Source organism: Electrophorus electricus, chromosome 16 (assembly GCF_041902795.1).
Source record: "Electrophorus electricus isolate QZ-2024a chromosome 16, ASM4190279v1, whole genome shotgun sequence".
In the NCBI taxonomy this organism is placed as follows: domain Eukaryota; kingdom Metazoa; phylum Chordata; class Actinopteri; order Gymnotiformes; family Gymnotidae; genus Electrophorus; species Electrophorus electricus.
In genome coordinates, this window is record NC_137512.1 from 12,822,041 (window position 1) to 12,840,250 (window position 18,210).

The 18,210-nt window shown below is 43.5% G+C and overlaps 1 protein-coding gene across 5 annotated transcripts in view; it reads right to left on the reverse strand.

Moving 5' to 3' along the window:
* thoc2 (THO complex 2) overlaps positions 1 to 18,210 on the reverse strand; it is a 55,585-nt gene that overhangs the window by 26,055 nt on the left and 11,320 nt on the right. For 4 of the 5 annotated variants that reach the window (XR_014117463.1, XM_035532043.2, XM_081698658.1 and 1 more), the window contains exons 9-21: positions 16,704 to 16,796; positions 16,325 to 16,480; positions 15,351 to 15,523; positions 14,782 to 14,977; positions 13,581 to 13,619; positions 12,725 to 12,855; positions 11,534 to 11,635; positions 5,900 to 5,984; positions 5,270 to 5,363; positions 3,589 to 3,669; positions 3,207 to 3,303; positions 2,527 to 2,644; positions 1,450 to 1,629 (exon numbers count right to left, since the gene is read on the reverse strand). Coding sequence is in view for 4 of the 5 variants with exons in the window: in XM_035532043.2 (XP_035387936.2) it covers positions 1,450 to 1,629; positions 2,527 to 2,644; positions 3,207 to 3,303; positions 3,589 to 3,669; positions 5,270 to 5,363; positions 5,900 to 5,984; positions 11,534 to 11,635; positions 12,725 to 12,855; positions 13,581 to 13,619; positions 14,782 to 14,977; positions 15,351 to 15,523; positions 16,325 to 16,480; positions 16,704 to 16,796 (1,545 nt within the window). In the remaining variant the exon portion in view is untranslated. The remainder of the gene's footprint in view (positions 1 to 1,449; positions 1,630 to 2,526; positions 2,645 to 3,206; positions 3,304 to 3,588; positions 3,670 to 5,269; positions 5,364 to 5,899; positions 5,985 to 11,533; positions 11,636 to 12,724; positions 12,856 to 13,580; positions 13,620 to 14,781; positions 14,978 to 15,350; positions 15,524 to 16,324; positions 16,481 to 16,703; positions 16,797 to 18,210) is intronic. The other variant, XM_081698659.1, reaches the window with a different exon arrangement.

The window sequence follows — 18,210 nt, forward strand, 5'->3', positions numbered from 1 at the left end:
ACCATGACCATTGTATGTCACCATCCTACCTTCGCCACCCTCTACTTTCCCCAAACCTGTTGTGAAATGCAATAAAATCTTAATCACAAAAAAAATGAGATGGTTTGATGAAAATACTTCATGGCAAAAGGTCATGATTTGGGCCATTCTACAATATGACCAAAGTTACGCCCGTTTCAGTGGGCACAAAGGCCAATATGACATTTCGGCTGAAGCTCAGATAAACAGAGTGGACTGACGATTGTCAGCAGCTTTTCAAGAAAAGCCATTTGTCTCACTTAACTTTATGACTCAATGTAAAGCTGAAGGATGAAAAATGATCAATCAAAAAAACAAAAAAACAAAAACACAAAAAAACCACAACCATACCTTAAATGCTTTACTGATTCACATACTGGATATATAAATATTTATCATCCAGCCAAATTAAGGAATACACACAAAGCATTATAGCATCTTAAACATTATCCCCTACATAATTACACTCCGATGTGTCTAATCACACCAATGATGCAAATTAATATGTATGTAGCTCCTCATTTGAAAATAAACCCCTAAAACTCACAGCTCCATATTTTCATTGAGAGGAATCACTTTATACATTAATGGGCATCACCCTGCTTTGCAGCCCCTAAGCAATGCAAGGCCCTGCTATACAAACTACTAATTCGGTGCTTTTTTTTGGATAAGAGCACAAGCAGACTTTTCAAGGTGCCAAAGGGGACTTTATGCATAAATCATGCAATCACATTCAATGCATATTCAATGGCTGAGATGAGTCGATCAATCTTGGCGGAGCATCATGTGGAGACATGGCTGGCCTGCCACATTTCGGCTGATTGTAATGAGGTGTGCGCAACTTCCTTCGCAGGAGGAGAAAAACAAGCCAAATTAATAATTAAACCACTTCCCCACCGAGGTCAGGAAAAAGCTATGTTGCACATTCACACCACGGGCAATTATTCCCACAGTCCCGCATCGCGAGGGTGAATTCACTAAAAGCTCTAATTTGAGACATTCATAGACGGGTGTGAAAAAAAAACCTCCAGATACACTCAAGCGACGGCATCATTCCCCAGGCCCACACAAAATGGAACTGATGATGTGGAGTTTTTAGCACCATCTGCTATGAATCGTTGCATGCCTTGAAAACGTGGAGGAAATGAACACCGAGTTGGCATACCCAGTGAGTAATTGAGCTATGCAGCTGGGCAACATGAAAGGCAAACCATGCGTTTCGGTGTGTGTGTGCTTGTGTGTGTGGGAGACTGTGTGTGTGCGCTCTTGTTTGTCCGTGCACATGTACATCCCAAAAGCTCTTATAAACTCCCTTAGCAAGTGCTCTGAATGTATAATAAGCTTGAGCTAGGCTTACCTGAGGGTAAAGCCTGAGCTAGGCCACACAGGCTTACCTGAGTGTAAAGCTTGAGTTAGGTCACACAGGCTTACCTGATCGTAGAGCTTGCCCACTAGCTTCAGGTGCTTCTCTCCTCCCTCAGAGAAGACCACACCATTCCTCTGCTGAGCCATGAGCAGGCAGAGCGGCAGGGCCAGCTCGTGATCCAGCAGGGCATCCTTCAAACGCTGGGATGACTTCTTTGTGTTCCTGATCTGCCCAAAGTAGCCTCCCTATGAAAAAGATCACATCATTGCAAGAGTTTATACAAGTTGGTATTGTATCTGGGCAATGTTACATCACCCATCTATCTGCATCTGTGTTTTAGTGCCTTTCAAGATTGCGTCATTCAGGTAAGCATCATCCCCTCTCTGGACCATTTTACTTCAGACATTAGATTTAATAAGTCAAAATATAAGAGGAATTTGTTTTTGTATTGGTGTTTACTAAAAACCCTCATACTTTGCCTCACTCAGGGATCTAAGAATTTTTGCAAGTGAGCTCTTAAATGCCACAGGTTTCTGCACTTCAGAGAATAAGAAAAGTGTAGCCTCCCCTACTAAGCTAAAATAATTTAGGACAGGGGTAGACCCATTGCATGCTTAAACGAGTAGGGTTCCTGTTTTGGTAGAAGTTTAAAAAAAACAAACAAACAAAAAAAACAAAACAAGAATTTGATGTCTTCAGTACCCTTTAAAGAGGGCTGAGGCCTCAAAAAAAATAGCAAGTAGCAAGCACTGGTGCCATCTCTGAATCCTGCAATTAGTAAAACTAACACGAGGAACAAACCAGAAACAGACAAACATTAAAACTCCTAATGTCAAAGTGTCACTGGTAATTTACAATTAATGGAAAGACCACAAACCACTTCAGCTGGTTGGCAGTGTTGGGAATTTTGCACAATATAATCACATCTTAATGTGTTTGACCAACCAGAAGTGCTGACAAGGTTACTTCTTTAATTTACAGTACAGATTAGAGAATAAATATCCTTAAATGGAATTTGTAATGTATTCCATTAAATTACTCAAAGTGAGTAATGTATTTTCAACAGTGGGTTACTTCAGCATTCTCCAGGACAATGTGCATGTCTTGTGATCTCCAGAGGCTGCTGCTCTGTGCCGCTCTACCTCTGCTTTGAGCTGCTCTCCTCCAGTCATGGCCTCCAACTGCTCCACGGTCATCTCGTCTGTGATCTCAATCCCTGCCATCTTCTGCACCACCTCCTTCAGGATCAACAGGTCAAAGCTGCAGTGAAGAAACAAACACGGCCCCTCAGCATTTATGGAGAGTACCGTGGCAGCAGCCCCATCAAAGCACTCCGCCAGGCCACTGTGGTTAATATCTATAGGTGACGTGACCATGGACAGGGGCATCGCCAGTCTGCTCCTTCCTGTCTCGGGTCAATCAGATTAGCAGGAAGGTAACTGCAATACATTCACATGCAAGCAATGAGGACACAAGGCTTTTAAGGCACCATGTTAAATGTCAGTGCAAGTGACAGCAAGAAATGCACAGATGCATGCACAAACCCTGCCCCAGCCCCTGCTCTACTGTACTTGTGCAGCCATGTTATCGGGGAGACGGCAAGCTCTTTCAGAGGAGCCTTTCAAAAAGAAGCCGGGACTCAGCATTAACAGGCACAGCCAGGCCCTACGGGTCACAATCGTCCCTTTGAGAGGGGAGACAGGGCGGAGGAGGCAGCTGCCTGCCCCCACGGCACACACAATAGCAGAGGGACCTGGGAGAGAGAGGCAAGCGCATTCACACGCTCGCACGCACACTCACGCGTGCACACGCACAGACGCACCTCTTTCCTGCTTTCAGCTGGTTGGTCACATACTGCAGCAGGCCAGCCAACTCGATGGGATACTTCCGGAAAACAGCTCCACAAAGGCTGGCAAGACCTACGGAGAGAGAAGTTTAGCAAGGGCAGAAGAACGGGGCCGGTGGGAAATCACACAAAATGAATGAGGATTAAATTTATGGATAAGGATTAACAAGAACACATTTTTGTGCAAATTAAATAATATAGGATGTACAAAAATGTTATGACAAACAAGGTCAAATTCAAAATGACATCTGGCTGTGCCTCAATGTGATATCAGTTAAATCAGTTTAATCAAGTTTAGAGAGACTGTCCTGGACGCTTTTAGATGAATAACATGGAGGGAGGACTTTCAAAAACTTACTTTGAAGCCAAGATGATATAGTGGTGTCATCGTGCTTCATCTTCTCTTTCTCTGGGTTAGCCAGAGCTTCGATAATGCAATCTACCAAAAGGATCAAGGACTACAACATACAAGCTTCTTATCTTTAAAGAAACCACAGCAGTCAGGAGCAGTCATTTACATATTCAAAATGTGCTTGATATACACTATATTGCCAAAAGTATTCGCTCGTCTGCATTCGCATGCATATGAAATTGAGTGACATCCCAAATTTAATCCATAGGGTTTAATATGATGTTGGCCTACCCTTTGCAGCTATAACAGCTTCATTTCTTCTGGGAAGGCTTTCCACAAGGTTTAGGAGTGTGTTTATGGAAATTTCTGACCATTCTTCCAGAAGTGCATTTGTGAGGTCAGACACTGATGTTGGACAAGAAGGCCTGGCTAGCAGTCCCTGCTCTAATTCATCCCAAAGGTGTTCTATCAGGTTAAGGTCAGGACCCTGAGCAGGCCAGTCATGTTCTTTCACACCTATGGACCTTGCTTTGTGCACTGGTGCACAGTCATGTTGGAACAGGAAGGGGCCATCCCCAAACTGTTCCGACAAAGTTGTGAGCATGAAATTGCCAAAAGTCTCTTGGTATGCATTAATAGTTCCGTCCACTGGAACTAAGGGTCTGAACTTAACTCCTGAAAAACAACCCCAAATCATAATCGCCCCCTACACCAAACATTAAAGTTGGCACAATGCAGTCAGAAAAGTACCTGGCAACCACCAAACCCAGACTTGTCCATCGGATTGCCAGACGGAGAAGCATGAATATTCATTCCAGAAACCACATCTCCACTGCTCAAGTCCAGTGGAAGCATGCTTTACACCGCTGCATCTGACGCTTTGCATTGCGCTTGGTGATGTAAGGCTTGGATACATCTGCCCGGCCATGTAAACCCATTCCATAGTTATCTACGCACTGTTCTTGAGCCAACCTGAAGGCCACATGAAGTTTGGAGGTCTGTAGCAATTGACTCTGCAGAAAGTTGGCGACCTCTGCGTATTATGCACCTCAGCATCCACTGACCCTGCTGTGTCATTTTACGTGTCCTACCACTTCATGGCTGAGTTGCTGTCATTCCCAGTCGCTTCCACTTTGTTATAATACCACTGACAGTTGACTGTGGAATATTTAGTAGCGAGGAAATTTCACAACTGGACTAGGATGCACATGTGGCATCCTATCACGGTACCACGGCAGAATTCATAGCTCCTGAATTGGAACACCTGAATTCAATTTGGATGGGCAAACGAACACTTGGCAATATAGCGTAGTCGCAGAAAATTGGTCTCAAATACTCCAACATAACCATCAAAGTTCCGGTGATAAAGGCAAGTGAAAAAAGAGGTTCGATTTTGAGCAAGAGAGTAAAAAAATTAAATAATTCTCCCCCCCCCCAATGTTGTCACTTGGGAGTAAGGCACCAGTCAAGGTGAGCTATTACATGTCAATGAGAACAGAGAAAAATAAAAGGGATGGAGTTCTGAAGAGATCAGCAAGTTCCCTGGATGAGCGTTCATCAGAGAGAGACAGAGAGAATGCATGGGAAGTGCATGTTGGTGCGTGTGTGTCAGGGACTGAGCAGGATTATTATTAGATGCAAAGGTGGTTGATGGGTGATAATTCTCAGTGGGCTAGAGGAAGGATACAAGCCAGCACATCGTAGTTGAGAGAGGTGAGGTATTTTAGAGAGTCCACAACAGGGGTGATGAGGTTGTCGTACCACTGGATCTGCGAGAGGATCTGAAGAGAGACAGTAGGGTCATTAGGTGCCACATCCATCAGACCGCTGTTTTAAGTTTATAACTTTTGGCAGCTACTTTAAATCTTCAAAAATACAGCATCATCACTCATCTGGGATAAAGACATTTAAGCTATCGATTTTGATGGTTTGCAAGTTGGCAAAGCTGAATGTCATAATTTGAGCAGCATCTCCACTCGTCTTAGACAGTGAGTGGTTTTGGCTTCCTGAACGAGAGATGCTAACGAGATGCAGCCTCCGACACCCTCCTGTCGTTGTGCACCGGGCTTGGCCTAAGGGGCTTTGGCAGGTTCTGGCCACATGTGCGGGGCATGCCTACTGGCTGAACCAGAGCACACGTTCGCCGTTTGGTTTCAACGGCAGCCGTTAATTCTGGGTGCAGTGGTCTATAAATGCACTTTTTAATCTCAGGAGCAATGAAAACTGATGGCACGCTGCAGATAATAAAGGGGCCCAGTAAAAGGCCATCATTAGTTTAGCCGACCATTACGCTCGTCACGAGTGATAAAGCACTCACATAATCAAAGAGAATGGTAGGGTTACTGTGGCTCAACTTGCCAATCTGCCTCCCTGAGGGCTTCACGTTCTCCTTCGTCAGTCGCCTGTGTGTGGGGGGGGGGGGGATGAGGAGGGGGAAAAAAACAAACAAAAAAAAAACAAAAAACAACCAAGAGACAGCGAGTTAGAGAGAAATTAATGCTTCTCATTCGGCTAACACCCACTGCCTGCTGCTGCCGCATACAAGGTGAAACATGCAGGATGTGCGTGAGTATCCCAGCAGAGTGTAGGACCAGCGTGGGTCTGAAGATGGTGTATTGCGGTGCGGGAGCGCCCCAGCCTGGTTTACCACCATCATGAGCAGTCGCACGCACGGGTTTAGGCTTGGCGATTTGAGAGCGGTGATGACACCACTAGGCAAACTTTTAGGGCGATGGGTGGAGCGCAGCGTTTTGGCTTACCGTGGACTGAGGGTCACTGGTTTTAAAACAATGAGCCTTGTGCTGTTTGAAATGCAGAAAAGAAGAAGGAAAAACAGAACAAGGGAACAGAGGAAAGGATGGAGCGTGAGGATTGGGGGGGGGGGAGAGAAGGGCATAGTAGTGTGTGGGAAAGCAAGAGAGCAATAACAGGACTAAGCAAAAATGCAAGCACACACACTCGCATGCAATCATGCATACACGAACGTGGAGCGGATGATGTTCATGCGTGTTCCTTAAACTGCACCACGGACCCTAATTGGTTTGATTAACCTTCAGAGTACAATGAGCATGCTGTAATGATGCCTCCTGGTTTAGGGCCATTAAAAAAGAGGAAGGTGAACAAAGCGTCTCCATTTGGAAGAAAACGAGAAAGGAACAGGCTCTGAACGCACACAATCATAGTCCAGTCACACAGCAGTATGGGTTTTATAGGACATATGGCCCATGGCTGCTGCGTTCCATGAACTCTTGTTCAAGAAGAAAACCAAAAACAAAAGAGAAGAGAACATTAGGATTCAATAGCCATACTGTGGGTTTCCTCATAAAAATCTTTTCTGAATATTTTTCTAAAGGTGCGTGTGTGGTCCTTGGCAATCTTAAGGAATCAAGAGCAGTCTATCATTTCTGCTTCAGGGCTCAAAAGGAAACTGCGGCAACACGTATGCTCTCACTCACACAACCCCACCCACACAAAAACACACAGACCTCGAAGTGGCCCTCTCTTATTGTATCTCTCTCTGCAACCATTACCTCAAGTTCTCTGCTAAGCATGAAAGATGCATCTTTGTATAATGCTCCCAATACACCAGTCAGCACAGTCCTCTTATTGATGCTTCCCCTCCACACTTAACGGACAAAGGCAGCATTTAAACACTTAGGCACCCAGATTTTCTGCTTCAAGCAAGGAGACTGTTCTGGCATACCTGAACCCTGACAAAGGAGCTTCCTGCAGCAACTTCCCAAAAAATGTCCAGCCACTGAAAGACCCTAAAGCTAAAGGCCAAGAAATATGCATGCAGCATAAAGGTCATAAAGGAGTGGGACAAAGAGTAGCCACAACATCCGATCTCCTGGGTGTTCCTGGTGAGAAACGTATGATCTGACCACTAGACTGGCAAATTACCCTCTCTTTTTGCGGGTGACGGTGTCCATCTCAAACAGCCCAAAATCCAGTCTTGGAGATCCACCAGCCTGCAGCTCAGGTGCTGCCAAAGACATTGAATCAATCTGCATGGCAGGGTTCTACAGGGCGAGTAAATCGCTTGCATTTGCTCCTTCTACTTAAAAAAAAAAAAAGTGCAAATGGAATTTTAATGTAGGAGCATGCATGCATGCAACAAGAGACCCAAGTACTCTAGCTAGTTTTACTGCATACTCATTAACTGTGATTACAAACATGTCCAGTAATGCATGGAACTGGAAAAATCATATGCTGCTATTCTGACAGGGCAAGATGAAAAAAGTCTGCTTATTGCATTGCACAGTGCGCATGTCAAGTAATATATCTAAATACCTGCTAAATAAATGATAAATAATGTGAGTAGCTTAGGGAACGTGAAAGCAGTTAGGTAGCCATCCTACCTACAAACGGAGTTAATTGACTGTGTAGCTTGTCTAACTAAAGGCAAATATGTTAGCTATCGTTTAAAGAAAGTTGAATATTATGTAGCTCATACATTAGCTGATTAACATTATTATTAATTTACATGCTACCCACCAAACAACTGAACACAACCGTTGAGACAGAAAATCCAAACAGGTATGTAACACACACGCACGCACACAATAGAATTAATATTTAAAATAAAACTATACTATATTCTACTCTGTTGTATTGTAAGTGAATGTTGGTTAATTAATGCATTCATGTAATTAGACATGGTCTTCAGTATTAGTCTGAAAAAAAACTCATTACTGCATTGAGAACAAAAAGGAATATCAAGTTTGTGCTCGTACATTTTTCTGTGATCCTATATTTTTGATGTCAGGAGCACCAGCACTTGTTGGCAAGAATGTTACTGTAGAGCTACCGATATATCTTTACCACTGTAATGTCTCTCAATATGCAGCACGACCTTCACTGGTTAGCAATGAACATGGTATGGTATCGACTTGGACAGAAAAGGCTGGTGTTGGCTCTGAATGCCTTAAGTACACTGCTTTAACATGCAGCCACACCACATGTGAAGCACCACTGCATCAGAGGGGAGCGTTAGTGGATGGAAAACCATTAACTTGGGGGGTAAAGAACATTAGTGGCGGATTAGCTGCCTAGGGGATAAATGCAGGGACAGTTCTTACGAGAATGAGTCACACAAAATTGCTTTGTTAAACCCTTCTTAAACTGCATGACCAATTAATTTCTGATTAAACATTTCATTTGAAGAATTTAAAGAAATTAGCAAATGCTGGGGAAATCTGTATTAGACTACAATACTAAGATGTAGCACAATCTACTAGCAAGGTTAACTAGCTTGAAGTTGATATTGTTATTGATACTGACTCCTGTTAATGAACAGAATTATATTTATGTATAAAAAAGAACCAAGATTTAGGGTAGGCCATCACATGCAACTGTTGGATACAAAATAGCAATTTCCTGATACATGTTGTCAGTAATAAACAGTTTGGCCTTCCAACAACAATTCTTAAGACATAAGGATCAATCCCTATGCATTTTCTCAGTCAATGGATCTCATACAAGAACAACCCATACAAACACTGTCATTCAAAATATGCACATAATCATCTTCACCCTAACTTGTTTTAGTTGTGTACCACCTGGTTTTGACAAGACACTTTAACAAATTATATGAAATAACTATTTCTGACATTATGCACCCTGCTTTCCAATCCATGGCGTTATCAGCAACTAATTCTATCAATGCTCTAGTGAACCAGGCTAATCATTAGCTTGAACTTAGTTTGTTGTTTTGGACAGTGGTTTCATTCTCATGGCAGTCCTATATTATAGCTGTTGAAAATGATATTTTTAAAGCCACTGCATCTACACTATACACCTTTACATCATAATGATCCCTCCAGAGCATCTATGTTGGGTGAGGGTCTCTGATTGTCCAGTCCTTTGTAATCGGTAGCAAAAATTTCTTAATGGTCCATCTGGATTAATCAGTAAACTTTGTCACCTGCCATTAGTTTGTTATAGATCAGTTGTGTGCATATAGCATATACAAGAGACACCTAGGGAGCCTGTTAGCCATCTTCCAAACTAGCCAACCCACTCTGCTGAGGGCAGAATAATCTGTACATTTTGCAAAAAACTTTATTTCTAGCACTGTACACCTCTTGCTGTTAATCCTTTAGCATCATGCTACTGTATAATATTAGTGTTCCATGTGTGGCATTAATTATCAGATCGCTATAATAAGCAATTGGCGTAGTAATTATCAACAGAGTTCCAAATTATACTGAAATAAAACTAATACTGAATTAAAATCAAATCAAAAGGATGGAGAGAAACCCATAGCAGGTCAAACTCAAATATAATCAAGTTCATTTATCTGCTAAAACAAAGTGAGACCATTACATTCAGAAGGTCGGCAATTAGATAAATCTTGTTCAATGTATCGAAGACCAGCAGAGGGGACAATGGCATGCCACACAGGAGCAGAGAAATCTCTGTTTTCCGCTGTTTCTCTGGTTAGTGAAGACCTGCCAGGGTAATCGACAGACCTACTTCTAATCTCTCTTGGCCTGAGAGCCATCAGTGCCAGTGAAGGGAATGCCTCAAGAGCAAAGACATGTGGTGCTGCATGTAGGGTGGGAGTGAGTCTCAGAAGAGGGGTGGTGTTCCAGGTAGCCTTTGTCAGCGCCACTGCTTTGTACAAAAGTTGCGGCCTCTCACCCAAACAACCCTCTTCTCACCCTCCAACCTGTTCATCATTTCAGACTGCCATTGCTTCTTGGCCTGAGGCCAAGAGTCACCACGGTTCCTTATTTTTCCAGCTGCTCAACCTGACCGTTACGTGTCCTAACGCCTCAGCATCTTATTTGACAAGGCCATGTACCAATTTAAAAAGCCATGTTATTTATAAATAAAGTTTGCCCTGAGTTTCTGAAGGCTCTGCAGGTCCTTCTATGGTAAAAAGGCTAGATATGTCCCTTAAGGTAAACTGGTAAACAATGGTCACTCTTGTCATCTTGAATGACGGGCACGTTTGCATAGCAAGCGGGTCCCAAGCATACATGCCCAGCTGATGACTCTTGGGAAATACAAGCTGGCAAATGACGACATCATGATTAAAATCTAAGGAGGCTAAGGAGATAGGGAGACATTAAATGCTTGTGTATGCTAATTAGGCTACAAGTGAAATATCTGCCAGTAAACAGAATAAAATCTTATCAATGATTATAAATGTATATACAGAAAAGCAATGAGCATCCATGGATTGTTCAGTAAAGGGTATGAATTGCCAAACTACTAGGCTATGTCAGTCACCAGCACACCAAATGCCCTACTAAACAAACAAAGGGCCCCAGCACCAACACTCTTGAAAGCTAGAGAAGATAAGCTACTAAGACCTAGCAGGACCAAGCAGGTCAAAGCTGTCCAGTATACACAAAAGGTGCCGTAAACACCACAGCTGTCCCACCTGCTGTTTTGACAGGCTGGTCAAACCCTGACGTCGGGCTTTCTTTGACCTGTGCCCAAATGCAGAGTGACTGCCCCCACCATGCTGTGGCCCAACTTCCTCTCAGCTTTACCACGAGTGTCCACCCAAACCCGGATACAATCTAAATCATCCATCTTTTATACAACCAACATGAAAAGGCAGAGAGGGGCTTGATGCAGCAATTCTACAAGGCTGCTAGCTCGTGAAGAGTTAAATCCGATATGCATAGGAGACAGGCATCAAAAACCTGCATGCATGCACAAGCAGAGGAAAGGGGTGGAAAAAAAACAAAACAAAACAGAGGCACACATGCAGAGATATACAAAGCACAAGGTAAACACTTTTCAAGGAAGAGTCAAGGTGGCACCAAGCAGCAGATGTTCTAGGCTCTCTTCCAGTAACACAAGATAGCATGTCATCCACCCGATATTCACACCTTAGCAACACACCTCCTCAGGCACTGAACACACAGGTTTGTTTACAGATTTTGATGGGAGCATCACGGAGATGAAGCTTCACAATAAGAACTGAACTTACTTCATGATGTATTTGGCTCGGTCCACTGTCTGGGCCTTGACCTTCACCAGTAGCGGGTGGTTGCCGTATGTCTCGTTTTTCCACTGCCCGTAGAGCCGATATCTGAGGACCAACAGAACATGGATGTGTTCACGTACAGGCAAGACAGTCATGTTCGGGCTCTGGTTCTTGTCCACATACTAACACATGGAGCAATTGATTAGTAAAAACACTGCTGACCGCACAGCTACAATCGAAATACATGTTGCTAGCTACTCAGTACAAATCAGAAACAGAGCAGTCCACTGCTATGGGTTACAGTTCATGCATTGTGTTAATTAGTTCACAGTTGCTTTTAGCTCCTCAACCTCCTTATGTGCACCTGAATGGGCTCACCCAAAAAAGTAAAACAAAAAGGTGGTGCAAACAAACAGTCTCTTTGGTAATTATGTGTTGGTTAACTGAGAAAACTAACAGGCTGGTAAATATAAACTTGTTAGTCAGGATGACTAATAATTGCCAAGTTCTAAGGAGGTGATTTTGCCTGTCAATTTTGCTGTTGTTTTTGTGGGTTGTTATCAGAAGTGCCCTCATTTTTGTTCCAAGTCCCTGAATTTCTCTCAATGAGAGAAAACATTGCCTGTTGGAAATAATGCCTACCCAGCACTTGTTTCTGCTTTACCAAAGGACACATCAAGTTTGTAAAGCAAAACCTAAAATGTAGAGCCACTACAATGGCATGTTTACCATGCAGCATTTGTGTTAGCTATTCTCCAGACTTTAATTTGGTTTTAGATGGCTATATTTCATAGAACACGACTCAACACAGCAGTAACACTCATGTTAATAATAATAAAAAACCAGACAACACTGCCCCACCTGACACTCGTGTGTCACTGTTAACGGCATGTTGAGAACGAGAACAACACACAACCAAAATATGCAGTCAGAAGTTCAGTGGTCAGAAAAGGACAAGTGATGAAAGCAGTAGAGGATGCCTGACGAACTGTGCTTGACCCCGCACAAGCTAGGGTTTGGAATTATACACTCTTAAAATGCACCTGTAAGACAGCTGGGTCTAATAAAAGGGCCTGGCCAGTGAGTGCATGTGCACGGTGGTTGTAATGGAAGTGGCAGATCACAGTAGACTTCTACAGACGCTGCAGGTAGCATGCATGATACAAGTTTGAGTGCCCAGTGTTCTGCTGGTACCTGTGCTGGTAGGGGAAGAGCTTGAAGAAGCCCCAGAGTTCCTCAGACATGCAGGCGTTGCACTCCATCAGCGTGAGGGCGGGCAGCAGCACCTGGTCAGCCATACTGAGGAAGCAGCTGAGCAGTGAGTCCTGTGAGACAGAGACAGACAGACAAACAAAGAAAAACAAAGACATAACGACAGACAAAGAGAGAGACAGAGAGATGCATGAAGAGACAGAGGTATAGAGAGACAATCAGAGGTTATGACTGGGCAGTCTCATGTGCAAGGTTTTAGATGCGTCTGCATGTTTGGCCTTCATGCTGTATAGCTCCCGGAGAGATCAGATAGTTTACATGCAACTACTGTTGTACATGTTGAACAAAAAACAGTGACACGGTTCCATTTTAGACGAGGACCATGGCTGGATTGTACAGCCATATATTGCTTTTGCAACCAGGTGGTTGTTCAGATAATGATCAAAATATACACTGCATCATAAACAGCAGAAATTCTATCAGTACATACAGAAAAGAGAAGTTGCATTTTCATGCTGCTCTGAAGGTACTTCAAGCACTACCACAAGTAAAGAAAGTTGCATCACAGTACCTTGAATACAGAACATACTGATACTGCACAATCACAGGTTAAACATGATAGCTGCCAAGAGTTTATTCTCCTGTTAACATTAACTTTTTTAAAAATCTCCCTACTCCCCCCATTAACTACGATGCCGTGTGTAAACTTCCACTGACACAGCTGGAGAACTTTCTACCACCTCCGCACACTTCACTGAAAAGGGCCATGTTGCCTTTGTCCTTCCACTGCAGGTTTCATAATTTTTATCTTCCTCTTACTTACTCTTCCATGACTCACCATTTTGTCCTTGACTTCTTGCTTGCTTTCACTTTGGTACTGCGAGTGATGCAGAGAGGGAGAGGAGGCAGACAGAAAGACAAACAAACAAACAGACATGATTCAAATACTAATCAATACTGGCTTACTGCAGTACATCCTAGTGATTCTGCGGAGTTACACGAGAGTGCACTTTATGCTATGCCAGAACATGCCACATCAGAGCACAACAGTATCTCTCACTGCAGTGTGGATTTGTCTAAGTAACGGCAACGCTTGACAGGAAGAGCCTGGCATGAACCATGGGACTTCCTCCCCAACTTCCCTTGTGCCTCTGAGGCCCAAGGCAGGTGGACTTACAGAGACACAGGCATGCTCCATGTTTTGCCTGCACATTAGAAGGATAGCTCACAAGAACAGCTATGTATGCATGTCACACTGTAAACAATTAATTGAGCCATTAGTGCATCAGAGCAATGACATTAGTACCAGAGTGTGACAATGAGGGAAAACATATGTAAACAAATGGGCCTGTCAGAACACCAGCTCTGGCAATAAACAAACAGTGCCGCTAATGCCAAAAACAAATTAACCCCTCGTTAGACACTGTTATGCAGAGTTACGTACTGCTGCAGGTAAACGAGGCTTTCAGGAAAGTTGACAGCACAAGTAAATATCGTGCTCAGTCCTGGCAGAATAACGTTGGGCCTTTTGTGCATGGCATGTGGGTATTTGGTCAAAAACTAAATTCTTTTCCAATTATTGCTTTTCTTTTCATTTTAAGCTTTAAATAGGTAGTGTTCCTTTTTACCTGGAAAAATGACATTAGATAATAAGGATGAAACCATTAAAATTAACTTCAATTTTTACTAAATATGAAAACTTCTTAACTATAGGCCTGAGTAACATTTCTTTCATTTAACATCTAAACCTGAAAAGGCCAATCTTCACACTGGGATAGAAGATGCACCCTCTAGCTGAAAAACAGCTAGCTCCAGTCCTGACTAGACACTAACCCTAAACCATTACCACATTACAGCTTCCTAGTTTCGTCTAACACATGTTTCAACATCTTAGCCTTAACAAGCAACTACTGGGCTGAATTGAGCCCGCCCGAAATGCAGGACGCCCAACGTATCCCATCCTTGGCCTTGCAGAACTGGAAATGCCTGTTTCCCCACCGCTCACGTCTAATGCTTTGCCACTCCGGCCTTGACCTCACCTCCTTCATAAAGCTCTTGCCCAGGCGCACGATCTTGGCGAAGAGGATGGGGTCATGGGACAGGTGTGGGCCCAGGTAGCCTAGCATGGTGAAGACATCCTTGGATAGGTCCTCGAAGCTCTCCGACGGAGGAGGAGAGTGCCCACTTTGTGGCGCCTTCAGCAGGCAGCCTTTGGCACCCTTGGGGACTCCGGCCCTGCAAAGCATGCCCACAACGTGAGTGCTAACTGCGTGCTAACGAAGGGCCATGTTGGGGCGGAATCAAAGTTTGATGTGGGCCCTGACTCACGATACTATGAAGCAGCACGCGTCAGTGGCAGTATGCTAATCCAGGATATGAATTAGGCCTTCATATGTTAAAGAAGTCTGATGCCTGATTACGTGAAAAAAATGAATGCTCTGCACTTTACTGATGCGTGCAGGCCCTAGTGCAGAGAACTTAAGTGTGACTTGTTTGTAGCTGTTATCAGGTCAATCCCAGCATTACAGTTCACAGCCTCTTACTTAGTAAAGGTTGGCACAAAAATCATGAGAATCGAGTGTGAGTGTGTGTGTGTGTGTGTGTGTACCTGCGGTACAGAGGCTCCACAAGGAGGTGCAGTAGTTGGCACAGTGCTATGGCGATGGCCTTGTGCGAGGTGGCGTAGAAGGATGGCATCTGCTCCATGATGCTCTGAGCATGCTGCCAGTCACCAATCCTGAGCAGAGCCTCCAGCAAGCCCAACTTCTGGTTATCAGGAGGCTGTTGAGCAAAGGTGAAGGCAGGCAAATCTGAGAAAAGCTCCAAGCCACATGCCGGGAGCATCTTTCAGCGCTGACGGGTGTGGCAGTGCTCAGACACGCACACACCCTTTGTAATATAACGGTAGCAAACTGGGGACCCAGCCAATGACAACTCTGCAGAACGCCGCTATTCGTCAGCTACTGCAAGGTGAAAGGTCAATTTATTAAAAAAAAAAAAAAAAAAAAACATGACAGCCCTCGACCTGGGGGACAAGAGTGGAAACAGCCTTGACCTACCGCAGAACACCAATTAGCTGTAGCAGAGGCCTCTTCAGTGCAGACATTGATTACACAAGCTCGGCCTGTTTCTTGACCGCTCATTAAATGCCACACAATGGAGACACCCCGTGGGTGTGCATTGCTGATATTGCTCGTATTCATACGTGTGCACTATCGCCGGTAGAGGTGCTATACTGCACCAACAGGCCTTCTCAAAAACACATTACATTATGCTCTTGTCATCGACAAACTTAGAAAGCAACCAAAGAGGACTGCACTTCCTCCTGATGAGGAGTACAACACCAAGGCATCAACAAGGAACAGTGAACTCATGTTTAGTTTCTAGTTGGGTAATAGAGCACTGTTCTCATTGCTTGCACATTAAAATCTAGTAAATCCTTATGTTAAACTGCTGATGGCAATCTTGAAAAGCATGCTTAAACAAAACATTTAATGTTTCAAAAATGTCCTTTTACATTTTTAAATGTAAAAAATGTATACTCGCCATTACCTGATAGCACAGTTTAGCAATGCTAACTACCTTTTCATTCTTTTCCTCTTCCTTCTCTTTCTCCTTCTCCTTGTCATCAGTCTTTTCTGAGGGAACCACCACCATGGTGAGCTTGCGAGCAATCTGCTTGGCTTCCAGGATCTCCCGCTTGTGTTCCTCGATGATGGTGGAGTCCAGGGGCAGCAGCTACAAGAACAGACAGCGAGGGAGGTTAGTGCAAACCTTCCCAAAAACCACTGAACCACTAAAGCAATTGAGTCCATAAGGTTCCACTCAACCCTCTGCCTAGTGTACTGCTAAACAGAAAGGAACACAGTGTTTGCAGGTGCCCAACTCTAGCCATGTTTGCCACTTCTACAAGACAGCAGACAGATCTCTGAATAGGCTAGACACTAAAAGATCCACTCACATGCACATAGAGGTCCTCCAGGGCAATGAGGTTGTGCTGGAGGAGAGCTGCAGCAACATGATACAACGATGATGGTGTTTCTCCATTGGGTTCCTGAAGTAGAAAGTTTGAAATATTAGCCAGAATATTAAGATATTAGAAATATTAGACTTCAGTACAAAAAATTACACAAAAGTACCCAAGATCACTAAATCAAGTTCTCCAAGGTTGGTATTCAAGAGTACATCAGAATCTTGGTATGCTCATGCTTATATTACGCGTAACACACTAAATGCAAATGATAAGGGGGAAAAAAATGCTCTGATTAATAGGTTACGTAGTCCTCCCAATTTGTTAACAGGCCCCCCCACCGCTGTTTCAGGCAGATAAAACCAGTGACAAATACATCTGTCAATGGTTCTGACTATAGCGTTCTTTCATCTTTGATTAACTTGATAGGACTCAATATGAACCACAAGAATACACAGGTCAGCAAATCAAGATGATACGCAACTACATCTTTGTACAGATACAACTTAAGCTAAAGAAATGGCTATAACAAAGGGGAAAAAACAAAAGACACACATTGACCAACAATGGGTCAATACATCAACAAAGAACAACATTGATGTTAGTCAAGCACTTATTGAAGAGCCAGTGGCCTGACAGTGCTCAAACATCCTATACATGCAATTCCTGCTGTGTGAAAGGACTTGGAACATCTTTTCTAAAAAAAACAAACAAAAAAAAAAACATCTGTGACCTTCAGCGAACATTTCCTGCTGTTTCATCAAAAAAATGTTTTAAAAAGCTGTTGATAATCTTATTAAATATCACTGCAGACTTTAGTAAAACATAATGACTAAAGCCATGCAGTAAAAGTATGGAGAATGAATATATGTTGATTTGCCAGGGGTACTGACTTTTTGACGTGTGACGAAGGTCAAGGACAGCAACCACACAGGCAGCAAACATGTGCACAGCAACCAGAGTATTCATTTCTCCTTACTGAGCAAGGGTCTCCATCACACCACCTGCTCCTTCAGGCATCTCCATCACACTACATTCAGCTTTGGGGAGTGCCCCACTGCTCTTCACATTTTCCATCTGTTTCTTCACACATCCACCCTTCATCCAGGGTCACACTGAGCTTTGTATCATGCTCTCACAGCAGGTGGGGGCAGCATCCACACCCAAGTGTCAAGCCAGAGCACCCATTTCACCTTCCTAAGTGACGATCTCCTTCACACCCAGTCACTACAGTAGAGCAAATCCTTCATGGCAAAGTAAAGCAACACGTGTCTGAAAGTTGTCTGCTGAAGCCCGAAAAGGAATCAAGGGTGCATCATCAACGGAAAGTGTTGCACAAGAGAAGTAAACATTAGTAACAAGGTGGCGAAGTGCATAAATTACCTGCAAGCATTTGTGCAGTTACAGGTTTGTTTTAATCCAAAAAGCAAGTAGTTAATCAACTATTGGTGATAAGAATAACATATTCGTCATGAGCAAAGAATGTGCAGGGAAAAAA